Genomic DNA, 22,876 nt, shown 5'->3' with positions numbered 1-22,876 from the left:
AGATATTTGCGTAATTCGCTCGCCTGTCCCCTCCCCTTCCGTCCCGACTTGTCCCGACTGCCGCTCGCTGCCGCTCGGGTCGCGGTCCATATGGCTGCACAAGCACGAGAAACATCTGCGAGATGGGCGCGGGCCGAACCGGCGTGTCTGGGGCGCCGTGTGCGGCCGTTCGGAGCTACTAGAGCAGCGCCGTGCCGTGGAAAGGTGCGAGAACACGGACACGAGAGACAGGCGGTTCGACAAAGCATCCATCTCCTCTAGCGGCGAAAGATAAATTTTTGTTTACAAATTTGCAGTTGAACACTGCTACAAAACTATAAGCCCTGGTGTATTTCAGAACATTCCTGTCGCTTCATACTCTTGTTATTTCTAGAGACACTTTGGAAAAGAGGGCTGGCACGGGTAGCGAAAAAAAAAGCAAAAAATGAAGACAGCCAGAGTTCCCAGGCGGTCACCGATCCGAATACTAAAGTTGTTGCTTATCGTCGGTGATCGGGCGACAACAGTTGATTTTTTTTTTAATTTTTTATTTATTTAGTTAGTTTTTGGAATTTATCGCTCTTACAAAACAGTAGGCTCTGACGCACTTCAAGAGCACATCTGTCGATTCGCAGTGTTTCGTTACTTTCAAGGTGTTCTAGCACTCTTCCTTCGCGCATTCTTGCTCAAACTGAATTTATTACTGTAATTTCGTATCTTACGTTTAATACAGTAGTTTAAAATGCTCGAGGAAGCATCTTTGTCACACCTGAGAGTTAGTATGAAAAGAGGGCTGGCCGGTGTAGCGAGGTAAAAAGGAAAAAATGAGAGGGAGCCAACAGCACCCGGTGTTCCCAGGCGGTCACCCATCCAAGTACTAACCGGGCCCGATGTTGCTTAACTTCGGTGATCGGACGAGAACCGGTGTATTCAACATGGTATGGCCGTTGGCGTCCTTATACTGTATCCGCACAGCAGAAGAAGGCTTCGCCTCTCCTCCCAACACACGCAATCGCCGTTTTTCGGTGGCACATTTGACGCAAAGCACGTCCTTCCACCTCGAAGGCGACGCGCAGTGCGGCGCGCCGCCACGTGGGTCGGACGCACAACACAGCTGCTCGTTGCACCGCCTGTCATTCGTTTGGTGCGTGCGGCCTCCGACACTCGCGGGAGACGCACCTTGTTCTTGTTATCCGGCGCAGGGCATGCGCGCGGCCGGGCGGCGGGGGGACTGCGCGGGGTGTGGCAGTGTCCTGCTGGACCGACGGAAGCTTCCTCACCTGCCCGACACACGCCGCGATTCCAGATATTTGCGTAATTCGCTCGCCTGTCCCCTCCCCTTCCGTCCCGACTTGTCCCGACTGCCGCTCGCTGCCGCTCGGGTCGCGGTCCATATGGCTGCACAAGCACGAGAAACATCTGCGAGATGGGCGCGGGCCGAACCGGCGTGTCTGGGGCGCCGTGTGCGGCCGTTCGGAGCTACTAGAGCAGCGCCGTGCCGTGGAAAGGTGCGAGAACACGGACACGAGAGACAGGCGGTTCGACAAAGCATCCATCTCCTCTAGCGGCGAAAGATAAATTTTTGTTTACAAATTTGCAGTTGAACACTGCTACAAAACTATAAGCCCTGGTGTATTTCAGAACATTCCTGTCGCTTCATACTCTTGTTATTTCTAGAGACACTTTGGAAAAGAGGGCTGGCACGGGTAGCGAAAAAAAAAGCAAAAAATGAAGACAGCCAGAGTTCCCAGGCGGTCACCGATCCGAATACTAAAGTTGTTGCTTATCGTCGGTGATCGGGCGACAACAGTTGATTTTTTTTTTAATTTTTTATTTATTTAGTTAGTTTTTGGAATTTATCGCTCTTACAAAACAGTAGGCTCTGACGCACTTCAAGAGCACATCTGTCGATTCGCAGTGTTTCGTTACTTTCAAGGTGTTCTAGCACTCTTCCTTCGCGCATTCTTGCTCAAACTGAATTTATTACTGTAATTTCGTATCTTACGTTTAATACAGTAGTTTAAAATGCTCGAGGAAGCATCTTTGTCACACCTGAGAGTTAGTATGAAAAGAGGGCTGGCCGGTGTAGCGAGGTAAAAAGGAAAAAATGAGAGGGAGCCAACAGCACCCGGTGTTCCCAGGCGGTCACCCATCCAAGTACTAACCGGGCCCGATGTTGCTTAACTTCGGTGATCGGACGAGAACCGGTGTATTCAACATGGTATGGCCGTTGGCGTCCTTATACTGTATCCGCACAGCAGAAGAAGGCTTCGCCTCTCCTCCCAACACACGCAATCGCCGTTTTTCGGTGGCACATTTGACGCAAAGCACGTCCTTCCACCTCGAAGGCGACGCGCAGTGCGGCGCGCCGCCACGTGGGTCGGACGCACAACACAGCTGCTCGTTGCACCGCCTGTCATTCGTTTGGTGCGTGCGGCCTCCGACACTCGCGGGAGACGCACCTTGTTCTTGTTATCCGGCGCAGGGCATGCGCGCGGCCGGGCGGCGGGGGGACTGCGCGGGGTGTGGCAGTGTCCTGCTGGACCGACGGAAGCTTCCTCACCTGCCCGACACACGCCGCGATTCCAGATATTTGCGTAATTCGCTCGCCTGTCCCCTCCCCTTCCGTCCCGACTTGTCCCGACTGCCGCTCGCTGCCGCTCGGGTCGCGGTCCATATGGCTGCACAAGCACGAGAAACATCTGCGAGATGGGCGCGGGCCGAACCGGCGTGTCTGGGGCGCCGTGTGCGGCCGTTCGGAGCTACTAGAGCAGCGCCGTGCCGTGGAAAGGTGCGAGAACACGGACACGAGAGACAGGCGGTTCGACAAAGCATCCATCTCCTCTAGCGGCGAAAGATAAATTTTTGTTTACAAATTTGCAGTTGAACACTGCTACAAAACTATAAGCCCTGGTGTATTTCAGAACATTCCTGTCGCTTCATACTCTTGTTATTTCTAGAGACACTTTGGAAAAGAGGGCTGGCACGGGTAGCGAAAAAAAAAGCAAAAAATGAAGACAGCCAGAGTTCCCAGGCGGTCACCGATCCGAATACTAAAGTTGTTGCTTATCGTCGGTGATCGGGCGACAACAGTTGATTTTTTTTTTAATTTTTTATTTATTTAGTTAGTTTTTGGAATTTATCGCTCTTACAAAACAGTAGGCTCTGACGCACTTCAAGAGCACATCTGTCGATTCGCAGTGTTTCGTTACTTTCAAGGTGTTCTAGCACTCTTCCTTCGCGCATTCTTGCTCAAACTGAATTTATTACTGTAATTTCGTATCTTACGTTTAATACAGTAGTTTAAAATGCTCGAGGAAGCATCTTTGTCACACCTGAGAGTTAGTATGAAAAGAGGGCTGGCCGGTGTAGCGAGGTAAAAAGGAAAAAATGAGAGGGAGCCAACAGCACCCGGTGTTCCCAGGCGGTCACCCATCCAAGTACTAACCGGGCCCGATGTTGCTTAACTTCGGTGATCGGACGAGAACCGGTGTATTCAACATGGTATGGCCGTTGGCGTCCTTATACTGTATCCGCACAGCAGAAGAAGGCTTCGCCTCTCCTCCCAACACACGCAATCGCCGTTTTTCGGTGGCACATTTGACGCAAAGCACGTCCTTCCACCTCGAAGGCGACGCGCAGTGCGGCGCGCCGCCACGTGGGTCGGACGCACAACACAGCTGCTCGTTGCACCGCCTGTCATTCGTTTGGTGCGTGCGGCCTCCGACACTCGCGGGAGACGCACCTTGTTCTTGTTATCCGGCGCAGGGCATGCGCGCGGCCGGGCGGCGGGGGGACTGCGCGGGGTGTGGCAGTGTCCTGCTGGACCGACGGAAGCTTCCTCACCTGCCCGACACACGCCGCGATTCCAGATATTTGCGTAATTCGCTCGCCTGTCCCCTCCCCTTCCGTCCCGACTTGTCCCGACTGCCGCTCGCTGCCGCTCGGGTCGCGGTCCATATGGCTGCACAAGCACGAGAAACATCTGCGAGATGGGCGCGGGCCGAACCGGCGTGTCTGGGGCGCCGTGTGCGGCCGTTCGGAGCTACTAGAGCAGCGCCGTGCCGTGGAAAGGTGCGAGAACACGGACACGAGAGACAGGCGGTTCGACAAAGCATCCATCTCCTCTAGCGGCGAAAGATAAATTTTTGTTTACAAATTTGCAGTTGAACACTGCTACAAAACTATAAGCCCTGGTGTATTTCAGAACATTCCTGTCGCTTCATACTCTTGTTATTTCTAGAGACACTTTGGAAAAGAGGGCTGGCACGGGTAGCGAAAAAAAAAGCAAAAAATGAAGACAGCCAGAGTTCCCAGGCGGTCACCGATCCGAATACTAAAGTTGTTGCTTATCGTCGGTGATCGGGCGACAACAGTTGATTTTTTTTTTAATTTTTTATTTATTTAGTTAGTTTTTGGAATTTATCGCTCTTACAAAACAGTAGGCTCTGACGCACTTCAAGAGCACATCTGTCGATTCGCAGTGTTTCGTTACTTTCAAGGTGTTCTAGCACTCTTCCTTCGCGCATTCTTGCTCAAACTGAATTTATTACTGTAATTTCGTATCTTACGTTTAATACAGTAGTTTAAAATGCTCGAGGAAGCATCTTTGTCACACCTGAGAGTTAGTATGAAAAGAGGGCTGGCCGGTGTAGCGAGGTAAAAAGGAAAAAATGAGAGGGAGCCAACAGCACCCGGTGTTCCCAGGCGGTCACCCATCCAAGTACTAACCGGGCCCGATGTTGCTTAACTTCGGTGATCGGACGAGAACCGGTGTATTCAACATGGTATGGCCGTTGGCGTCCTTATACTGTATCCGCACAGCAGAAGAAGGCTTCGCCTCTCCTCCCAACACACGCAATCGCCGTTTTTCGGTGGCACATTTGACGCAAAGCACGTCCTTCCACCTCGAAGGCGACGCGCAGTGCGGCGCGCCGCCACGTGGGTCGGACGCACAACACAGCTGCTCGTTGCACCGCCTGTCATTCGTTTGGTGCGTGCGGCCTCCGACACTCGCGGGAGACGCACCTTGTTCTTGTTATCCGGCGCAGGGCATGCGCGCGGCCGGGCGGCGGGGGGACTGCGCGGGGTGTGGCAGTGTCCTGCTGGACCGACGGAAGCTTCCTCACCTGCCCGACACACGCCGCGATTCCAGATATTTGCGTAATTCGCTCGCCTGTCCCCTCCCCTTCCGTCCCGACTTGTCCCGACTGCCGCTCGCTGCCGCTCGGGTCGCGGTCCATATGGCTGCACAAGCACGAGAAACATCTGCGAGATGGGCGCGGGCCGAACCGGCGTGTCTGGGGCGCCGTGTGCGGCCGTTCGGAGCTACTAGAGCAGCGCCGTGCCGTGGAAAGGTGCGAGAACACGGACACGAGAGACAGGCGGTTCGACAAAGCATCCATCTCCTCTAGCGGCGAAAGATAAATTTTTGTTTACAAATTTGCAGTTGAACACTGCTACAAAACTATAAGCCCTGGTGTATTTCAGAACATTCCTGTCGCTTCATACTCTTGTTATTTCTAGAGACACTTTGGAAAAGAGGGCTGGCACGGGTAGCGAAAAAAAAAGCAAAAAATGAAGACAGCCAGAGTTCCCAGGCGGTCACCGATCCGAATACTAAAGTTGTTGCTTATCGTCGGTGATCGGGCGACAACAGTTGATTTTTTTTTTAATTTTTTATTTATTTAGTTAGTTTTTGGAATTTATCGCTCTTACAAAACAGTAGGCTCTGACGCACTTCAAGAGCACATCTGTCGATTCGCAGTGTTTCGTTACTTTCAAGGTGTTCTAGCACTCTTCCTTCGCGCATTCTTGCTCAAACTGAATTTATTACTGTAATTTCGTATCTTACGTTTAATACAGTAGTTTAAAATGCTCGAGGAAGCATCTTTGTCACACCTGAGAGTTAGTATGAAAAGAGGGCTGGCCGGTGTAGCGAGGTAAAAAGGAAAAAATGAGAGGGAGCCAACAGCACCCGGTGTTCCCAGGCGGTCACCCATCCAAGTACTAACCGGGCCCGATGTTGCTTAACTTCGGTGATCGGACGAGAACCGGTGTATTCAACATGGTATGGCCGTTGGCGTCCTTATACTGTATCCGCACAGCAGAAGAAGGCTTCGCCTCTCCTCCCAACACACGCAATCGCCGTTTTTCGGTGGCACATTTGACGCAAAGCACGTCCTTCCACCTCGAAGGCGACGCGCAGTGCGGCGCGCCGCCACGTGGGTCGGACGCACAACACAGCTGCTCGTTGCACCGCCTGTCATTCGTTTGGTGCGTGCGGCCTCCGACACTCGCGGGAGACGCACCTTGTTCTTGTTATCCGGCGCAGGGCATGCGCGCGGCCGGGCGGCGGGGGGACTGCGCGGGGTGTGGCAGTGTCCTGCTGGACCGACGGAAGCTTCCTCACCTGCCCGACACACGCCGCGATTCCAGATATTTGCGTAATTCGCTCGCCTGTCCCCTCCCCTTCCGTCCCGACTTGTCCCGACTGCCGCTCGCTGCCGCTCGGGTCGCGGTCCATATGGCTGCACAAGCACGAGAAACATCTGCGAGATGGGCGCGGGCCGAACCGGCGTGTCTGGGGCGCCGTGTGCGGCCGTTCGGAGCTACTAGAGCAGCGCCGTGCCGTGGAAAGGTGCGAGAACACGGACACGAGAGACAGGCGGTTCGACAAAGCATCCATCTCCTCTAGCGGCGAAAGATAAATTTTTGTTTACAAATTTGCAGTTGAACACTGCTACAAAACTATAAGCCCTGGTGTATTTCAGAACATTCCTGTCGCTTCATACTCTTGTTATTTCTAGAGACACTTTGGAAAAGAGGGCTGGCACGGGTAGCGAAAAAAAAAGCAAAAAATGAAGACAGCCAGAGTTCCCAGGCGGTCACCGATCCGAATACTAAAGTTGTTGCTTATCGTCGGTGATCGGGCGACAACAGTTGATTTTTTTTTTAATTTTTTATTTATTTAGTTAGTTTTTGGAATTTATCGCTCTTACAAAACAGTAGGCTCTGACGCACTTCAAGAGCACATCTGTCGATTCGCAGTGTTTCGTTACTTTCAAGGTGTTCTAGCACTCTTCCTTCGCGCATTCTTGCTCAAACTGAATTTATTACTGCAATTTCGTATCTTACGTTTAATACAGTAGTTTAAAATGCTCGAGGAAGCATCTTTGTCACACCTGAGAGTTAGTATGAAAAGAGGGCTGGCCGATGTAGCGAGGTAAAAAGGAAAAAATGAGAGGGAGCCAACAGCACCCGGTGTTCCCAGGCGGTCACCCATCCAAGTACTAACCGGGCCCGATGTTGCTTAACTTCGGTGATCGGACGAGAACCGGTGTATTCAACATGGTATGGCCGTTGGCGTCCTTATACTGTATCCGCACAGCAGAAGAAGGCTTCGCCTCTCCTCCCAACACACGCAATCGCCGTTTTTCGGTGGCACATTTGACGCAAAGCACGTCCTTCCACCTCGAAGGCGACGCGCAGTGCGGCGCGCCGCCACGTGGGTCGGACGCACAACACAGCTGCTCGTTGCACCGCCTGTCATTCGTTTGGTGCGTGCGGCCTCCGACACTCGCGGGAGACGCACCTTGTTCTTGTTATCCGGCGCAGGGCATGCGCGCGGCCGGGCGGCGGGGGGACTGCGCGGGGTGTGGCAGTGTCCTGCTGGACCGACGGAAGCTTCCTCACCTGCCCGACACACGCCGCGATTCCAGATATTTGCGTAGTTCGCTCGCCTGTCCCCTCCCCTTCCGTCCCGACTTGTCCCGACTGCCGCTCGCTGCCGCTCGGGTCGCGGTCCATATGGCTGCACAAGCACGAGAAACATCTGCGAGATGGGCGCGGGCCGAACCGGCGTGTCTGGGGCGCCGTGTGCGGCCGTTCGGAGCTACTAGAGCAGCGCCGTGCCGTGGAAAGGTGCGAGAACACGGACACGAGAGACAGGCGGTTCGACAAAGCATCCATCTCCTCTAGCGGCGAAAGATAAATTTTTGTTTACAAATTTGCAGTTGAACACTGCTACAAAACTATAAGCCCTGGTGTATTTCAGAACATTCCTGTCGCTTCATACTCTTGTTATTTCTAGAGACACTTTGGAAAAGAGGGCTGGCACGGGTAGCGAAAAAAAAAGCAAAAAATGAAGACAGCCAGAGTTCCCAGGCGGTCACCGATCCGAATACTAAAGTTGTTGCTTATCGTCGGTGATCGGGCGACAACAGTTGATTTTTTTTTTAATTTTTTATTTATTTAGTTAGTTTTTGGAATTTATCGCTCTTACAAAACAGTAGGCTCTGACGCACTTCAAGAGCACATCTGTCGATTCGCAGTGTTTCGTTACTTTCAAGGTGTTCTAGCACTCTTCCTTCGCGCATTCTTGCTCAAACTGAATTTATTACTGTAATTTCGTATCTTACGTTTAATACAGTAGTTTAAAATGCTCGAGGAAGCATCTTTGTCACACCTGAGAGTTAGTATGAAAAGAGGGCTGGCCGGTGTAGCGAGGTAAAAAGGAAAAAATGAGAGGGAGCCAACAGCACCCGGTGTTCCCAGGCGGTCACCCATCCAAGTACTAACCGGGCCCGATGTTGCTTAACTTCGGTGATCGGACGAGAACCGGTGTATTCAACATGGTATGGCCGTTGGCGTCCTTATACTGTATCCGCACAGCAGAAGAAGGCTTCGCCTCTCCTCCCAACACACGCAATCGCCGTTTTTCGGTGGCACATTTGACGCAAAGCACGTCCTTCCACCTCGAAGGCGACGCGCAGTGCGGCGCGCCGCCACGTGGGTCGGACGCACAACACAGCTGCTCGTTGCACCGCCTGTCATTCGTTTGGTGCGTGCGGCCTCCGACACTCGCGGGAGACGCACCTTGTTCTTGTTATCCGGCGCAGGGCATGCGCGCGGCCGGGCGGCGGGGGGACTGCGCGGGGTCTGGCAGTGTCCTGCTGGACCGACGGAAGCTTCCTCACCTGCCCGACACACGCCGCGATTCCAGATATTTGCGTAATTCGCTCGCCTGTCCCCTCCCCTTCCGTCCCGACTTGTCCCGACTGCCGCTCGCTGCCGCTCGGGTCGCGGTCCATATGGCTGCACAAGCACGAGAAACATCTGCGAGATGGGCGCGGGCCGAACCGGCGTGTCTGGGGCGCCGTGTGCGGCCGTTCGGAGCTACTAGAGCAGCGCCGTGCCGTGGAAAGGTGCGAGAACACGGACACGAGAGACAGGCGGTTCGACAAAGCATCCATCTCCTCTAGCGGCGAAAGATAAATTTTTGTTTACAAATTTGCAGTTGAACACTGCTACAAAACTATAAGCCCTGGTGTATTTCAGAACATTCCTGTCGCTTCATACTCTTGTTATTTCTAGAGACACTTTGGAAAAGAGGGCTGGCACGGGTAGCGAAAAAAAAAGCAAAAAATGAAGACAGCCAGAGTTCCCAGGCGGTCACCGATCCGAATACTAAAGTTGTTGCTTATCGTCGGTGATCGGGCGACAACAGTTGATTTTTTTTTTTAATTTTTTATTTATTTAGTTAGTTTTTGGAATTTATCGCTCTTACAAAACAGTAGGCTCTGACGCACTTCAAGAGCACATCTGTCGATTCGCAGTGTTTCGTTACTTTCAAGGTGTTCTAGCACTCTTCCTTCGCGCATTCTTGCTCAAACTGAATTTATTACTGTAATTTCGTATCTTACGTTTAATACAGTAGTTTAAAATGCTCGAGGAAGCATCTTTGTCACACCTGAGAGTTAGTATGAAAAGAGGGCTGGCCGGTGTAGCGAGGTAAAAAGGAAAAAATGAGAGGGAGCCAACAGCACCCGGTGTTCCCAGGCGGTCACCCATCCAAGTACTAACCGGGCCCGATGTTGCTTAACTTCGGTGATCGGACGAGAACCGGTGTATTCAACATGGTATGGCCGTTGGCGTCCTTATACTGTATCCGCACAGCAGAAGAAGGCTTCGCCTCTCCTCCCAACACACGCAATCGCCGTTTTTCGGTGGCACATTTGACGCAAAGCACGTCCTTCCACCTCGAAGGCGACGCGCAGTGCGGCGCGCCGCCACGTGGGTCGGACGCACAACACAGCTGCTCGTTGCACCGCCTGTCATTCGTTTGGTGCGTGCGGCCTCCGACACTCGCGGGAGACGCACCTTGTTCTTGTTATCCGGCGCAGGGCATGCGCGCGGCCGGGCGGCGGGGGGACTGCGCGGGGTGTGGCAGTGTCCTGCTGGACCGACGGAAGCTTCCTCACCTGCCCGACACACGCCGCGATTCCAGATATTTGCGTAATTCGCTCGCCTGTCCCCTCCCCTTCCGTCCCGACTTGTCCCGACTGCCGCTCGCTGCCGCTCGGGTCGCGGTCCATATGGCTGCACAAGCACGAGAAACATCTGCGAGATGGGCGCGGGCCGAACCGGCGTGTCTGGGGCGCCGTGTGCGGCCGTTCGGAGCTACTAGAGCAGCGCCGTGCCGTGGAAAGGTGCGAGAACACGGACACGAGAGACAGGCGGTTCGACAAAGCATCCATCTCCTCTAGCGGCGAAAGATAAATTTTTGTTTACAAATTTGCAGTTGAACACTGCTACAAAACTATAAGCCCTGGTGTATTTCAGAACATTCCTGTCGCTTCATACTCTTGTTATTTCTAGAGACACTTTGGAAAAGAGGGCTGGCACGGGTAGCGAAAAAAAAGCAAAAAATGAAGACAGCCAGAGTTCCCAGGCGGTCACCGATCCGAATACTAAAGTTGTTGCTTATCGTCGGTGATCGGGCGACAACAGTTGATTTTTTTTTTAATTTTTTATTTATTTAGTTAGTTTTTGGAATTTATCGCTCTTACAAAACAGTAGGCTCTGACGCACTTCAAGAGCACATCTGTCGATTCGCAGTGTTTCGTTACTTTCAAGGTGTTCTAGCACTCTTCCTTCGCGCATTCTTGCTCAAACTGAATTTATTACTGTAATTTCGTATCTTACGTTTAATACAGTAGTTTAAAATGCTCGAGGAAGCATCTTTGTCACACCTGAGAGTTAGTATGAAAAGAGGGCTGGCCGGTGTAGCGAGGTAAAAAGGAAAAAATGAGAGGGAGCCAACAGCACCCGGTGTTCCCAGGCGGTCACCCATCCAAGTACTAACCGGGCCCGATGTTGCTTAACTTCGGTGATCGGACGAGAACCGGTGTATTCAACATGGTATGGCCGTTGGCGTCCTTATACTGTATCCGCACAGCAGAAGAAGGCTTCGCCTCTCCTCCCAACACACGCAATCGCCGTTTTTCGGTGGCACATTTGACGCAAAGCACGTCCTTCCACCTCGAAGGCGACGCGCAGTGCGGCGCGCCGCCACGTGGGTCGGACGCACAACACAGCTGCTCGTTGCACCGCCTGTCATTCGTTTGGTGCGTGCGGCCTCCGACACTCGCGGGAGACGCACCTTGTTCTTGTTATCCGGCGCAGGGCATGCGCGCGGCCGGGCGGCGGGGGGACTGCGCGGGGTGTGGCAGTGTCCTGCTGGACCGACGGAAGCTTCCTCACCTGCCCGACACACGCCGCGATTCCAGATATTTGCGTAATTCGCTCGCCTGTCCCCTCCCCTTCCGTCCCGACTTGTCCCGACTGCCGCTCGCTGCCGCTCGGGTCGCGGTCCATATGGCTGCACAAGCACGAGAAACATCTGCGAGATGGGCGCGGGCCGAACCGGCGTGTCTGGGGCGCCGTGTGCGGCCGTTCGGAGCTACTAGAGCAGCGCCGTGCCGTGGAAAGGTGCGAGAACACGGACACGAGAGACAGGCGGTTCGACAAAGCATCCATCTCCTCTAGCGGCGAAAGATAAATTTTTGTTTACAAATTTGCAGTTGAACACTGCTACAAAACTATAAGCCCTGGTGTATTTCAGAACATTCCTGTCGCTTCATACTCTTGTTATTTCTAGAGACACTTTGGAAAAGAGGGCTGGCACGGGTAGCGAAAAAAAAAGCAAAAAGTGAAGACAGCCAGAGTTCCCAGGCGGTCACCGATCCGAATACTAAAGTTGTTGCTTATCGTCGGTGATCGGGCGACAACAGTTGATTTTTTTTTAATTTTTTATTTATTTAGTTAGTTTTTGGAATTTATCGCTCTTACAAAACAGTAGGCTCTGACGCACTTCAAGAGCACATCTGTCGATTCGCAGTGTTTCGTTACTTTCAAGGTGTTCTAGCACTCTTCCTTCGCGCATTCTTGCTCAAACTGAATTTATTACTGTAATTTCGTATCTTACGTTTAATACAGTAGTTTAAAATGCTCGAGGAAGCATCTTTGTCACACCTGAGAGTTAGTATGAAAAGAGGGCTGGCCGGTGTAGCGAGGTAAAAAGGAAAAAATGAGAGGGAGCCAACAGCACCTTTTTTTTTTTTTTTGTAACGTATATAAACTTTTATTTACAATATTTTTAAACAATTACAAATGTTTACATTGAATGGTGTACTTGATTATTGAACGGTAATATTTATTTTCACGTTTGCGTTCCGATTGTTCTTTTGGTAGTTCTTGGTCTAGTTACAACACATTTATTCACTGTGTGTCCTTCAGATAGATTTTCCTTTTTGTGTTTTTATGTCTTTTAATTACAAAACTAGCATTACTTAGATTTTTTTTTTAATTTACATGAAATGGACTAAAAAAAAACAAATTTGCCTGTATGGTATTTGATATGCACCTATTTTGGCATGTTTGCTATATGTTTCCCAAAGGCGAAATGGGGAATATAGACTAGGAGGTCTGCAAACGTTAGGCACATGAGAGGCAAAAATTTATATATACACATATAGCACAGGAATTAAAAACACAACGAATCGAATCGTAGAACAAAAGCAAAACATAAAAAAGAAACAGCAATCAAAAGGATCAAATCAAAAAAAATCAAACAAATCTAAGAAAATAAAGACAAAAGAAAAAAAAAAAAAAAAAAGAAAACATACCTTGAGTGGAGAGAGAGGTTGGGAGAGAGAGAGAGAGAGAGAGAGAGAGAGAGAGAGAGAGAGAGAGAGGATGTGAGTGAGAGAACACTTAATTTCATGAAATACACTATCGACATTTTGTTGTTTTCTTGGAACACTAATTGAATGGCTGGTCATTTCCTTTCGCCTGCTTTATTTGGCAGTTGGACACTGTATGACTATAATTGGCACACGTCACTCTCACTTTGGCACTGCTACAACTACGCACTTCACTATGTGCACCTTTTCACAAACGCTTTCCGCGCTGCACCACTCTTGCCGTAGGGGCTTTGGAGGGCTCGGTGGGCGACGTCCTCAGCTACTGGGGTGTGGGTGTTGTGGGAGGGCGTCGGTCACGTCGTGTTGAAGGCGTCTCGGAAAGCGGCGTCCAGCGGGACCTGCAGGAAGTTCTGGAAGGTCTCGCGGTACTTGGAGCGTTGTTTGGCCCTCCTGTGTTCCTCCCACAGGTCCGTGAGGAACTGCGCCTTGTCGGTCTGCCGTTTGGTGACGATGGCGTGTGCCGTCATGGCGATGACCCACATTGTGGCCAGGCGTTTCGCGTTGGGGAAAGGCTTCGCGTCCGGGACAGTGACAGCTGAGACATGTATCGCCCTCTCGTCGGTTCTGTTGATGTGGGCGATCATTCTTCTCGCTGTCCTCCATATTTCCCCGCTCTCTCTGCAGCCAAAACGATGCTCGATGGTGTCGGTCTGGTTGCAGAGTTCGCAGTTAGGGGATTCCCGCATTTTTATGCGTGCCAGTTTCTCGTTTGTCGGCACTGTTTGGTGGATGATCTTATACCACGTGTCCCTGGCGTGCTCAGGAAGTGTCCGTTCCGAGACGTTCTTCCAGACCTGCGGCCAGTCGTGGTCTGGAAGTCTCGTCTCTATTTTGGACTTTCTTGCCTTCCCCCTCAGAGCGCTGTAGATCCTCCTTGCCGTTCTTTGTTGCGGGTTGGCGACAACCGCGGTGATGTAACTCTTCTCGATTACCATCTGTTTTATGTGCCGCAACTTGAATGGAATGTGGGTGGTGTCCACTGGCGCATCTTCAGATTCCGGTTTGTATTCGTTAATCAGGCTGGACGTTATGCTGCTGTTGTTCTGGTGCTTTATTTTCATCGCACGGTGGAGGAGCAGTGCAGCGCATTTTGTTTTTACATCTGTCAGGCCGAGGCCGCCTTCTTCCCTCGAGAGGAAACACGTCGCCTGGGAGACCTTGAAGATTTCCCGCCTCCACAGCAGGTAGTACGCTGCGCCTCCTATCGCTCGCGCAATTTCTGTGGGAGCGCATAGTATTTGGGCCATGTACCACGCTTTCGACAGGATCGTTTCGTTCACCAACTGCACTCTTTGGCTCAGCGTCAGGCTCCGGTTCGCGTGTGTCCTCGCGAGCCCTCTCGTTGTGTTCAAGACGCTGCGCCAGTTTTGTGCTGCCATTTTCAATGGGCACTGTTGTATTTCCACTCCGAGTGCCCTATGGTTGTTTGTCACTCGGTACCACTGTCTCACTGGTCGCAGTCTGCCGTTGCCTATTGGTAGTAGCACTGTCTTCCTCGGATTCGTTTTGGCACCTGAAGCCTTTTCGAAAGATTCCATGATAGGCTGGATTATATCTAGTTCTTCTTCGTTTTGGATGAATATGCCCATGTCATCGGCATAGGCCATACATGCGATGTTTGTTGCACCCATTGTGTATCCTCCTACTTCAGCTGTTAGTTTTCGTAGTAGGGGGTCGAGAGCTATTGTGAAGAGGGCCATCGATAATGGACATCCTTGCCTGACGGATCTTCCCAGTCTTATTGACTTGGAAGTCCATCCGTTTATTGTCACTTTTGATGTTGCGTTTGCGATAACGTTCCTGATTGTTCTACCGAATTTTGGTCCGAATCCGAGGCGTGCGATAGTTTTCAGCAGGTACCGGTGACTGATCCTGTCGAAAGCCTTGTGGAAGTCGACAGAGATTACGGCTGCGGGTCTCCTCGTTGTTGCTGCGTGGGCTATAATGTCCCTGTATGTGCAGACGGCGTCGAAAATGTTCCTGCCGAACACTGCACAAGTTTGCCAAGGGCTAATGGCTTTCTGTAGCGCGACCTTGATGTTTGCAGCCAGGCACTTTGCTGCTATTTTGTAGTCTGAATTTAGAAGGGTTATTGGCCGAAAGTCTTCAATTTTGTTGGCTGCCTTCGTTTTGGGGAGCAGAATCACCGTTCCTTGCAGGAATTTTGGAGGCAATTCTGTCCCGTTCAGAACTTCGTTTACTATCTCGGTGAGTATTCCTCCGACTGTGCCCCAGAGCGCAGTGTAGAATTCTGTTGGGATTCCGTCTGCGCCTGGTGCTCTTCCGTTTCTGCTGTCTTTGATGGCGGCTTTCACATCGTCATCTGTGACGTTTTCGTTCAGTAGTGCCCGGTCTGCGTTGGTAAGTATCCGGCGTGTTTCTTGCAGGATCCTCGCCATTTCTCCGTCGTCATTTTCTTCTCCTCGGAACAGGACGTTGAAATGGTCTTCGACGTGGCTCATGATGTCTTTCTTCGTCGTTAACCTGTTTCCGTCCTTGTCGACCAGTTGTCTTATTTGTTTGCTATTAGCCCTCTGTCTTTCCCTGTGCAGGTGGTGCAGCGTGGCAGGTTCATCCTCGATTTCGCCGTTTGTCTGGCTACGGGCGATGACTCCTCTCATTTTGTCTCTTTTCAGGCTCAGTATACGTGCCTTGAGTCTTCTTATCCGCGGCAGAAACAGTTCGTCGTCCGCAGGGGCGTCTATCGCGTCTCGGAGGCATTGTATGTAGAAGTCTGCAGTGTTTCTTTTCCAGAAGGCCTTCTCAGCGCTGTGCCTTATCAGTTCCCGTCTTACTTGCGGCTTGGCGTGTTCTACCCACCACTCGGTAGTGGAATTATATTCGCCTCGCCGCTGTCTGCATGCCTGGATCGTGTCGGCAATTTCCTGCTTTAGCTTTTCATCCGTGAGGTGGCTTGTATTTAGCTTCCACGTCCCTCTTCCTGCTGGAAGCTTGCTTCTCGGTAGACGGAGTTTGCACTGGTAGGCACAGTGATCTGAGAAGATCACAGGGCAGACTTCTACTTGTGTGACAGAGGCGGCCATCTCTCTGTTTATGTATACTCTATCGATTCTGCTTCTGCCGCGGTTATACAGGTACGTGAACACTGTGTGGTTTTGGTGTAGTAGACGCCAGGTGTCTGCTAATTTTAGACGCCTAACTAAATCCTGCAGTTCGGCGCACAAGTTGGGTACCGGGATCTGGTCTTCGGGTGAAATTACGCAGTTGAAGTCACCTGCCAGCACGACGTTGTTGCTGTCGACTAGTAGCTCGCAGATGTCCTCGTTGTAAAATTTGCTCCTGGCACGCTTGTTTTCCGTTCCCGACGGAGCGTAAATGTTTACAAAATCAGTGTCTTCCACCTTTACCGCTATTCCGCGTCCGTCGGGCAACAGTTTTACGTCGCCAAATTCGAGGCCGTGTCTGATTAGTGTGGCTGTTCCGCAGCGAGTTTCTGCGTCTATGTTGCAGATGACTTCGTATCCCGGTACCTGTTCTATAGCCGTCGTGACCACCTCCTGTAACATAGCCACGTCTGCGGCTTTGTGCTGCAGGAAGTCAATTAGTGCGTCTAATTTTAGTGCGGCGGTCATTCGGTTCACGTTACACGTAATTACACTATATACTGAGCCCGAGCTTTGTTGCATTTAATCGCTTTGTGGAGGCGGGTCTGTGGAGTGCTGCGGCCGTTCTGGCCGTAGAACTACGTCCTCTGCCTTAGGGGTTGTAGCTTTTATGGTTGCGGCTGCCGTATCTGACTCCTCTGGTTCAGATACGTCCATCCTGTCGTCTTTTTCACGGCTCAGGCTTCGCCGCTTGCTCCGGCGCCTTTTGGATTTCCCTGCGGCCGGGGCGTCCACGTTGTTTTCTTTCGGCTCGTCTTCTGATTCCTTCAGAATGCGGGCCAGTTTCGTGACTTGCTTTTTGATGGCAAGCTCACGCGTCTCGCTGTACGGCGTGGCGGCGTCGCCGCTGGGCCCGGCCTGTGCGGCAGGGCTGTTGGCAGGCGCGGCTGTTGGCTGGGCGGCGGCGGCAGGGGCGATGACCTCCGCGATCCTCGGTCGCCTGGCGGCGGGGGAGGGGGCGGCTGCCGCGGCTGCGTCGGTCTCCATTGTACTTTCGCCCTCGGAGTCGGAGCTCAGCTGGCGTTTCTCCCCCGCGCTACCTGCGCTGGCCGCGGCCGGGGCCGGGACGGCGGCAGGGGGTGGGGGAGCCGCTGGGCTCCGTGGCGGCGGCTGCCGGGGCTGCCGCTTCCGCTGAGGCCGTTTCGTGAGCACGTGGAGCTTCGCGCGTTACCGCTCCAGCGTAGCTGGCAGTGGCGATTTCTTGCGGTGGATCCGCGGCTTCTGTGCGCGGCAATTGCGCCGGACGTCTGCTCCTCGGACACGTTGCCCTCATGTGCTCCGTGGAGCTGCATATTGAGCACGTTTGGGGCTGGCCGTTGTATTGCACGACCCCCCTATGCCCTCCGATCGTTACAAACGAAGGCACGTGCTTTTTGAGCACCATCGTCACTGCTCTGACGCCAGAGTCCACCTTGTACCGGTGGCCAGCACCCCAGAACTCGCGGTTAACGGAGATTACTTCGCCATAAAGACGCAAGTAACGTCCCACTTCGTCGTCAGGCACTTCAAATGGCAGGTTGTAGACCTTCAAATGACGCACCCCGTATCCGGCGAAGGAGATCTTAACCTCACTCACTGCGCCGTCCCTGTGCTTAAATTTACGTTTTCAACCGTGCGCGGACACAATGGTTTCGCACCGTATTAGAGTTGTCAGCTTTATAAATAAACTGTACAACGTGAAATCGAGCATCAGCCCTTCCAGTTCCTCCTCCTCTATACGAAGTTCATCAAACATCCACTCTTCGATTTCGTAGGCCGTCGGCCTCACGTAATCTCGATCGAATTGCAGTTGCAACGTCGTGTTGGACCGGTTGTAAGTGGCCATCGTGACTTACCCAATCGTTAGATCGTGCGTCGGAAACGAGCAGCTACGGCTGGCGCGGCGCGGGAGCCGGCAGGCGGCGGGCGCGGCGCGGTAGGATGTCGGGCGGCGACGGCTCGGCGGCCGGTAATCCTCGCCTACCTGGGACGCACAATAGCACAGCGGCACACGTGTTCACAGGCGGGCAGCCGGCCAAGTACTAACCGGGCCCGATGTTGCTTAACTTCGGTGATCGGACGAGAACCGGTGTATTCAACATGGTATGGCCGTTGGCGTCCTTATACTGTATCCGCACAGCAGAAGAAGGCTTCGCCTCTCCTCCCAACACACGCAATCGCCGTTTTTCGGTGGCACATTTGACGCAAAGCACGTCCTTCCACCTCGAAGGCGACGCGCAGTGCGGCGCGCCGCCACGTGGGTCGGACGCACAACACAGCTGCTCGTTGCACCGCCTGTCATTCGTTTGGTGCGTGCGGCCTCCGACACTCGCGGGAGACGCACCTTGTTCTTGTTATCCGGCGCAGGGCATGCGCGCGGCCGGGCGGCGGGGGGACTGCGCGGGGTGTGGCAGTGTCCTGCTGGACCGACGGAAGCTTCCTCACCTGCCCGACACACGCCGCGATTCCAGATATTTGCGTAATTCGCTCGCCTGTCCCCTCCCCTTCCGTCCCGACTTGTCCCGACTGCCGCTCGCTGCCGCTCGGGTCGCGGTCCATATGGCTGCACAAGCACGAGAAACATCTGCGAGATGGGCGCGGGCCGAACCGGCGTGTCTGGGGCGCCGTGTGCGGCCGTTCGGAGCTACTAGAGCAGCGCCGTGCCGTGGAAAGGTGCGAGAACACCGACACGAGAGACAGGCGGTTCGACAAAGCATCCATCTCCTCTAGCGGCGAAAGATAAATTTTTGTTTACAAATTTGCAGTTGAACACTGCTACAAAACTATAAGCCCTGGTGTATTTCAGAACATTCCTGTCGCTTCATACTCTTGTTATTTCTAGAGACACTTTGGAAAAGAGGGCTGGCACGGGTAGCGAAAAAAAAAGCAAAAAATGAAGACAGCCAGAGTTCCCAGGCGGTCACCGATCCGAATACTAAAGTTGTTGCTTATCGTCGGTGATCGGGCGACAACAGTTGATTTTTTTTTTAATTTTTTATTTATTTAGTTAGTTTTTGGAATTTATCGCTCTTACAAAACAGTAGGCTCTGACGCACTTCAAGAGCACATCTGTCGATTCGCAGTGTTTCGTTACTTTCAAGGTGTTCTAGCACTCTTCCTTCGCGCATTCTTGCTCAAACTGAATTTATTACTGTAATTTCGTATCTTACGTTTAATACAGTAGTTTAAAATGCTCGAGGAAGCATCTTTGTCACACCTGAGAGTTAGTATGAAAAGAGGGCTGGCCGGTGTAGCGAGGTAAAAAGGAAAAAATGAGAGGGAGCCAACAGCACCCGGTGTTCCCAGGCGGTCACCCATCCAAGTACTAACCGGGCCCGATGTTGCTTAACTTCGGTGATCGGACGAGAACCGGTGTATTCAACATGGTATGGCCGTTGGCGTCCTTATACTGTATCCGCACAGCAGAAGAAGGCTTCGCCTCTCCTCCCAACACACGCAATCGCCGTTTTTCGGTGGCACATTTGACGCAAAGCACGTCCTTCCACCTCGAAGGCGACGCGCAGTGCGGCGCGCCGCCACGTGGGTCGGACGCACAACACAGCTGCTCGTTGCACCGCCTGTCATTCGTTTGGTGCGTGCGGCCTCCGACACTCGCGGGAGACGCACCTTGTTCTTGTTATCCGGCGCAGGGCATGCGCGCGGCCGGGCGGCGGGGGGACTGCGCGGGGTGTGGCAGTGTCCTGCTGGACCGACGGAAGCTTCCTCACCTGCCCGACACACGCCGCGATTCCAGATATTTGCGTAATTCGCTCGCCTGTCCCCTCCCCTTCCGTCCCGACTTGTCCCGACTGCCGCTCGCTGCCGCTCGGGTCGCGGTCCATATGGCTGCACAAGCACGAGAAACATCTGCGAGATGGGCGCGGGCCGAACCGGCGTGTCTGGGGCGCCGTGTGCGGCCGTTCGGAGCTACTAGAGCAGCGCCGTGCCGTGGAAAGGTGCGAGAACACGGACACGAGAGACAGGCGGTTCGACAAAGCATCCATCTCCTCTAGCGGCGAAAGATAAATTTTTGTTTACAAATTTGCAGTTGAACACTGCTACAAAACTATAAGCCCTGGTGTATTTCAGAACATTCCTGTCGCTTCATACTCTTGTTATTTCTAGAGACACTTTGGAAAAGAGGGCTGGCACGGGTAGCGAAAAAAAAAGCAAAAAATGAAGACAGCCAGAGTTCCCAGGCGGTCACCGATCCGAATACTAAAGTTGTTGCTTATCGTCGGTGATCGGGCGACAACAGTTGATTTTTTTTTTAATTTTTTATTTATTTAGTTAGTTTTTGGAATTTATCGCTCTTACAAAACAGTAGGCTCTGACGCACTTCAAGAGCACATCTGTCGATTCGCAGTGTTTCGTTACTTTCAAGGTGTTCTAGCACTCTTCCTTCGCGCATTCTTGCTCAAACTGAATTTATTACTGTAATTTCGTATCTTACGTTTAATACAGTAGTTTAAAATGCTCGAGGAAGCATCTTTGTCACACCTGAGAGTTAGTATGAAAAGAGGGCTGGCCGGTGTAGCGAGGTAAAAAGGAAAAAATGAGAGGGAGCCAACAGCACCCGGTGTTCCCAGGCGGTCACCCATCCAAGTACTAACCGGGCCCGATGTTGCTTAACTTCGGTGATCGGACGAGAACCGGTGTATTCAACATGGTATGGCCGTTGGCGTCCTTATACTGTATCCGCACAGCAGAAGAAGGCTTCGCCTCTCCTCCCAACACACGCAATCGCCGTTTTTCGGTGGCACATTTGACGCAAAGCACGTCCTTCCACCTCGAAGGCGACGCGCAGTGCGGCGCGCCGCCACGTGGGTCGGACGCACAACACAGCTGCTCGTTGCACCGCCTGTCATTCGTTTGGTGCGTGCGGCCTCCGACACTCGCGGGAGACGTACCTTGTTCTTGTTATCCGGCGCAGGGCATGCGCGCGGCCGGGCGGCGGGGGGACTGCGCGGGGTGTGGCAGTGTCCTGCTGGACCGACGGAAGCTTCCTCACCTGCCCGACACACGCCGCGATTCCAGATATTTGCGTAATTCGCTCGCCTGTCCCCTCCCCTTCCGTCCCGACTTGTCCCGACTGCCGCTCGCTGCCGCTCGGGTCGCGGTCCATATGGCTGCACAAGCACGAGAAACATCTGCGAGATGGGCGCGGGCCGAACCGGCGTGTCTGGGGCGCCGTGTGCGGCCGTTCGGAGCTACTAGAGCAGCGCCGTGCCGTGGAAAGGTGCGAGAACACGGACACGAGAGACAGGCGGTTCGACAAAGCATCCATCTCCTCTAGCGGCGAAAGATAAATTTTTGTTTACAAATTTGCAGTTGAACACTGCTACAAAACTATAAGCCCTGGTGTATTTCAGAACATTCCTGTCGCTTCATACTCTTGTTATTTCTAGAGACACTTTGGAAAAGAGGGCTGGCACGGGTAGCGAAAAAAAAAAGCAAAAAATGAAGACAGCCAGAGTTCCCAGGCGGTCACCGATCCGAATACTAAAGTTGTTGCTTATCGTCGGTGATCGGGCGACAACAGTTGATTTTTTTTTTAATTTTTTATTTATTTAGTTAGTTTTTGGAATTTATCGCTCTTACAAAACAGTAGGCTCTGACGCACTTCAAGAGCACATCTGTCGATTCGCAGTGTTTCGTTACTTTCAAGGTGTTCTAGCACTCTTCCTTCGCGCATTCTTGCTCAAACTGAATTTATTACTGTAATTTCGTATCTTACGTTTAATACAGTAGTTTAAAATGCTCGAGGAAGCATCTTTGTCACACCTGAGAGTTAGTATGAAAAGAGGGCTGGCCGGTGTAGCGAGGTAAAAAGGAAAAAATGAGAGGGAGCCAACAGCACCCGGTGTTCCCAGGCGGTCACCCATCCAAGTACTAACCGGGCCCGATGTTGCTTAACTTCGGTGATCGGACGAGAACCGGTGTATTCAACATGGTATGGCCGTTGGCGTCCTTATACTGTATCCGCACAGCAGAAGAAGGCTTCGCCTCTCCTCCCAACACACGCAATCGCCGTTTTTCGGTGGCACATTTGACGCAAAGCACGTCCTTCCACCTCGAAGGCGACGCGCAGTGCGGCGCGCCGCCACGTGGGTCGGACGCACAACACAGCTGCTCGTTGCACCGCCTGTCATTCGTTTGGTGCGTGCGGCCTCCGACACTCGCGGGAGACGCACCTTGTTCTTGTTATCCGGCGCAGGGCATGCGCGCGGCCGGGCGGCGGGGGGACTGCGCGGGGTGTGGCAGTGTCCTGCTGGACCGACGGAAGCTTCCTCACCTGCCCGACACACGCCGCGATTCCAGATATTTGCGTAATTCGCTCGCCTGTCCCCTCCCCTTCCGTCCCGACTTGTCCCGACTGCCGCTCGCTGCCGCTCGGGTCGCGGTCCATATGGCTGCACAAGCACGAGAAACATCTGCGAGATGGGCGCGGGCCGAACCGGCGTGTCTGGGGCGCCGTGTGCGGCCGTTCGGAGCTACTAGAGCAGCGCCGTGCCGTGGAAAGGTGCGAGAACACGGACACGAGAGACAGGCGGTTCGACAAAGCATCCATCTCCTCTAGCGGCGAAAGATAAATTTTTGTTTACAAATTTGCAGTTGAACACTGCTACAAAACTATAAGCCCTGGTGTATTTCAGAACATTCCTGTCGCTTCATACTCTTGTTATTTCTAGAGACACTTTGGAAAAGAGGGCTGGCACGGGTAGCGAAAAAAAAAGCAAAAAATGA

The 22,876-nt window shown here is 52.7% G+C and overlaps 1 protein-coding gene, 12 non-coding genes and 1 pseudogene across 13 annotated transcripts; all 14 read right to left on the bottom strand.

Moving 5' to 3' along the window:
- Positions 1-812: 812 nt before the first annotated feature.
- Positions 813-931, bottom strand: LOC126357347 (5S ribosomal RNA). The gene has a single exon (XR_007566222.1). It is a non-coding gene; the product is annotated as a 5S ribosomal RNA (ribosomal RNA).
- Positions 932-2,095: 1,164 nt separating this feature from the next.
- On the bottom strand, positions 2,096-2,214 carry LOC126357343 (5S ribosomal RNA). Its single transcript, XR_007566221.1, has one exon. It is a non-coding gene; the product is annotated as a 5S ribosomal RNA (ribosomal RNA).
- Positions 2,215-3,378: 1,164 nt separating this feature from the next.
- LOC126357332 (5S ribosomal RNA) lies at positions 3,379-3,497 on the bottom strand. The gene has a single exon (XR_007566220.1). It is a non-coding gene; the product is annotated as a 5S ribosomal RNA (ribosomal RNA).
- Positions 3,498-4,661: 1,164 nt separating this feature from the next.
- Positions 4,662-4,780, bottom strand: LOC126357321 (5S ribosomal RNA). Its single transcript, XR_007566219.1, has one exon. It is a non-coding gene; the product is annotated as a 5S ribosomal RNA (ribosomal RNA).
- A 1,164-nt stretch (positions 4,781-5,944) lies between these two features.
- LOC126357310 (5S ribosomal RNA) lies at positions 5,945-6,063 on the bottom strand. Its single transcript, XR_007566218.1, has one exon. It is a non-coding gene; the product is annotated as a 5S ribosomal RNA (ribosomal RNA).
- A 1,164-nt stretch (positions 6,064-7,227) lies between these two features.
- LOC126357297 (5S ribosomal RNA) lies at positions 7,228-7,346 on the bottom strand. The gene has a single exon (XR_007566216.1). It is a non-coding gene; the product is annotated as a 5S ribosomal RNA (ribosomal RNA).
- A 1,164-nt stretch (positions 7,347-8,510) lies between these two features.
- Positions 8,511-8,629, bottom strand: LOC126357266 (5S ribosomal RNA). The gene has a single exon (XR_007566208.1). It is a non-coding gene; the product is annotated as a 5S ribosomal RNA (ribosomal RNA).
- Positions 8,630-9,794: 1,165 nt separating this feature from the next.
- Positions 9,795-9,913, bottom strand: LOC126357210 (5S ribosomal RNA). The gene has a single exon (XR_007566163.1). It is a non-coding gene; the product is annotated as a 5S ribosomal RNA (ribosomal RNA).
- Positions 9,914-11,076: 1,163 nt separating this feature from the next.
- On the bottom strand, positions 11,077-11,195 carry LOC126357199 (5S ribosomal RNA). Its single transcript, XR_007566162.1, has one exon. It is a non-coding gene; the product is annotated as a 5S ribosomal RNA (ribosomal RNA).
- Positions 11,196-16,672: 5,477 nt separating this feature from the next.
- Positions 16,673-17,137, bottom strand: LOC126355661 (uncharacterized). Its single transcript, XM_050006024.1, has one exon. It carries the CDS (start codon positions 17,135-17,137, stop codon positions 16,673-16,675), a length of 465 nt encoding a protein of 154 aa, XP_049861981.1.
- A 991-nt stretch (positions 17,138-18,128) lies between these two features.
- Positions 18,129-18,246, bottom strand: LOC126356520 (5S ribosomal RNA; annotated as a pseudogene).
- A 1,164-nt stretch (positions 18,247-19,410) lies between these two features.
- On the bottom strand, positions 19,411-19,529 carry LOC126357112 (5S ribosomal RNA). Its single transcript, XR_007566095.1, has one exon. It is a non-coding gene; the product is annotated as a 5S ribosomal RNA (ribosomal RNA).
- Positions 19,530-20,693: 1,164 nt separating this feature from the next.
- LOC126356997 (5S ribosomal RNA) lies at positions 20,694-20,812 on the bottom strand. Its single transcript, XR_007565995.1, has one exon. It is a non-coding gene; the product is annotated as a 5S ribosomal RNA (ribosomal RNA).
- Positions 20,813-21,977: 1,165 nt separating this feature from the next.
- LOC126356882 (5S ribosomal RNA) lies at positions 21,978-22,096 on the bottom strand. Its single transcript, XR_007565894.1, has one exon. It is a non-coding gene; the product is annotated as a 5S ribosomal RNA (ribosomal RNA).
- Positions 22,097-22,876: the final 780 nt, after the last annotated feature.

Source organism: Schistocerca gregaria, chromosome 3 (genome assembly GCF_023897955.1).
Source record: "Schistocerca gregaria isolate iqSchGreg1 chromosome 3, iqSchGreg1.2, whole genome shotgun sequence".
In the NCBI taxonomy this organism is placed as follows: Eukaryota; Metazoa; Arthropoda; class Insecta; order Orthoptera; family Acrididae; genus Schistocerca; species Schistocerca gregaria.
The sequence above is the reverse complement of the archived record's forward strand: the minus strand, read 5'-3'. Positions and strand labels throughout refer to the sequence as shown.

Excerpts from the sequence above, each read along its gene's own strand:
- LOC126355661 (XM_050006024.1), bottom strand. The coding sequence starts at position 17,137 with ATGGAGACCGACGCAGCCGCGGCAGCCGCCCCCTCCCCCGCCGCCAGG.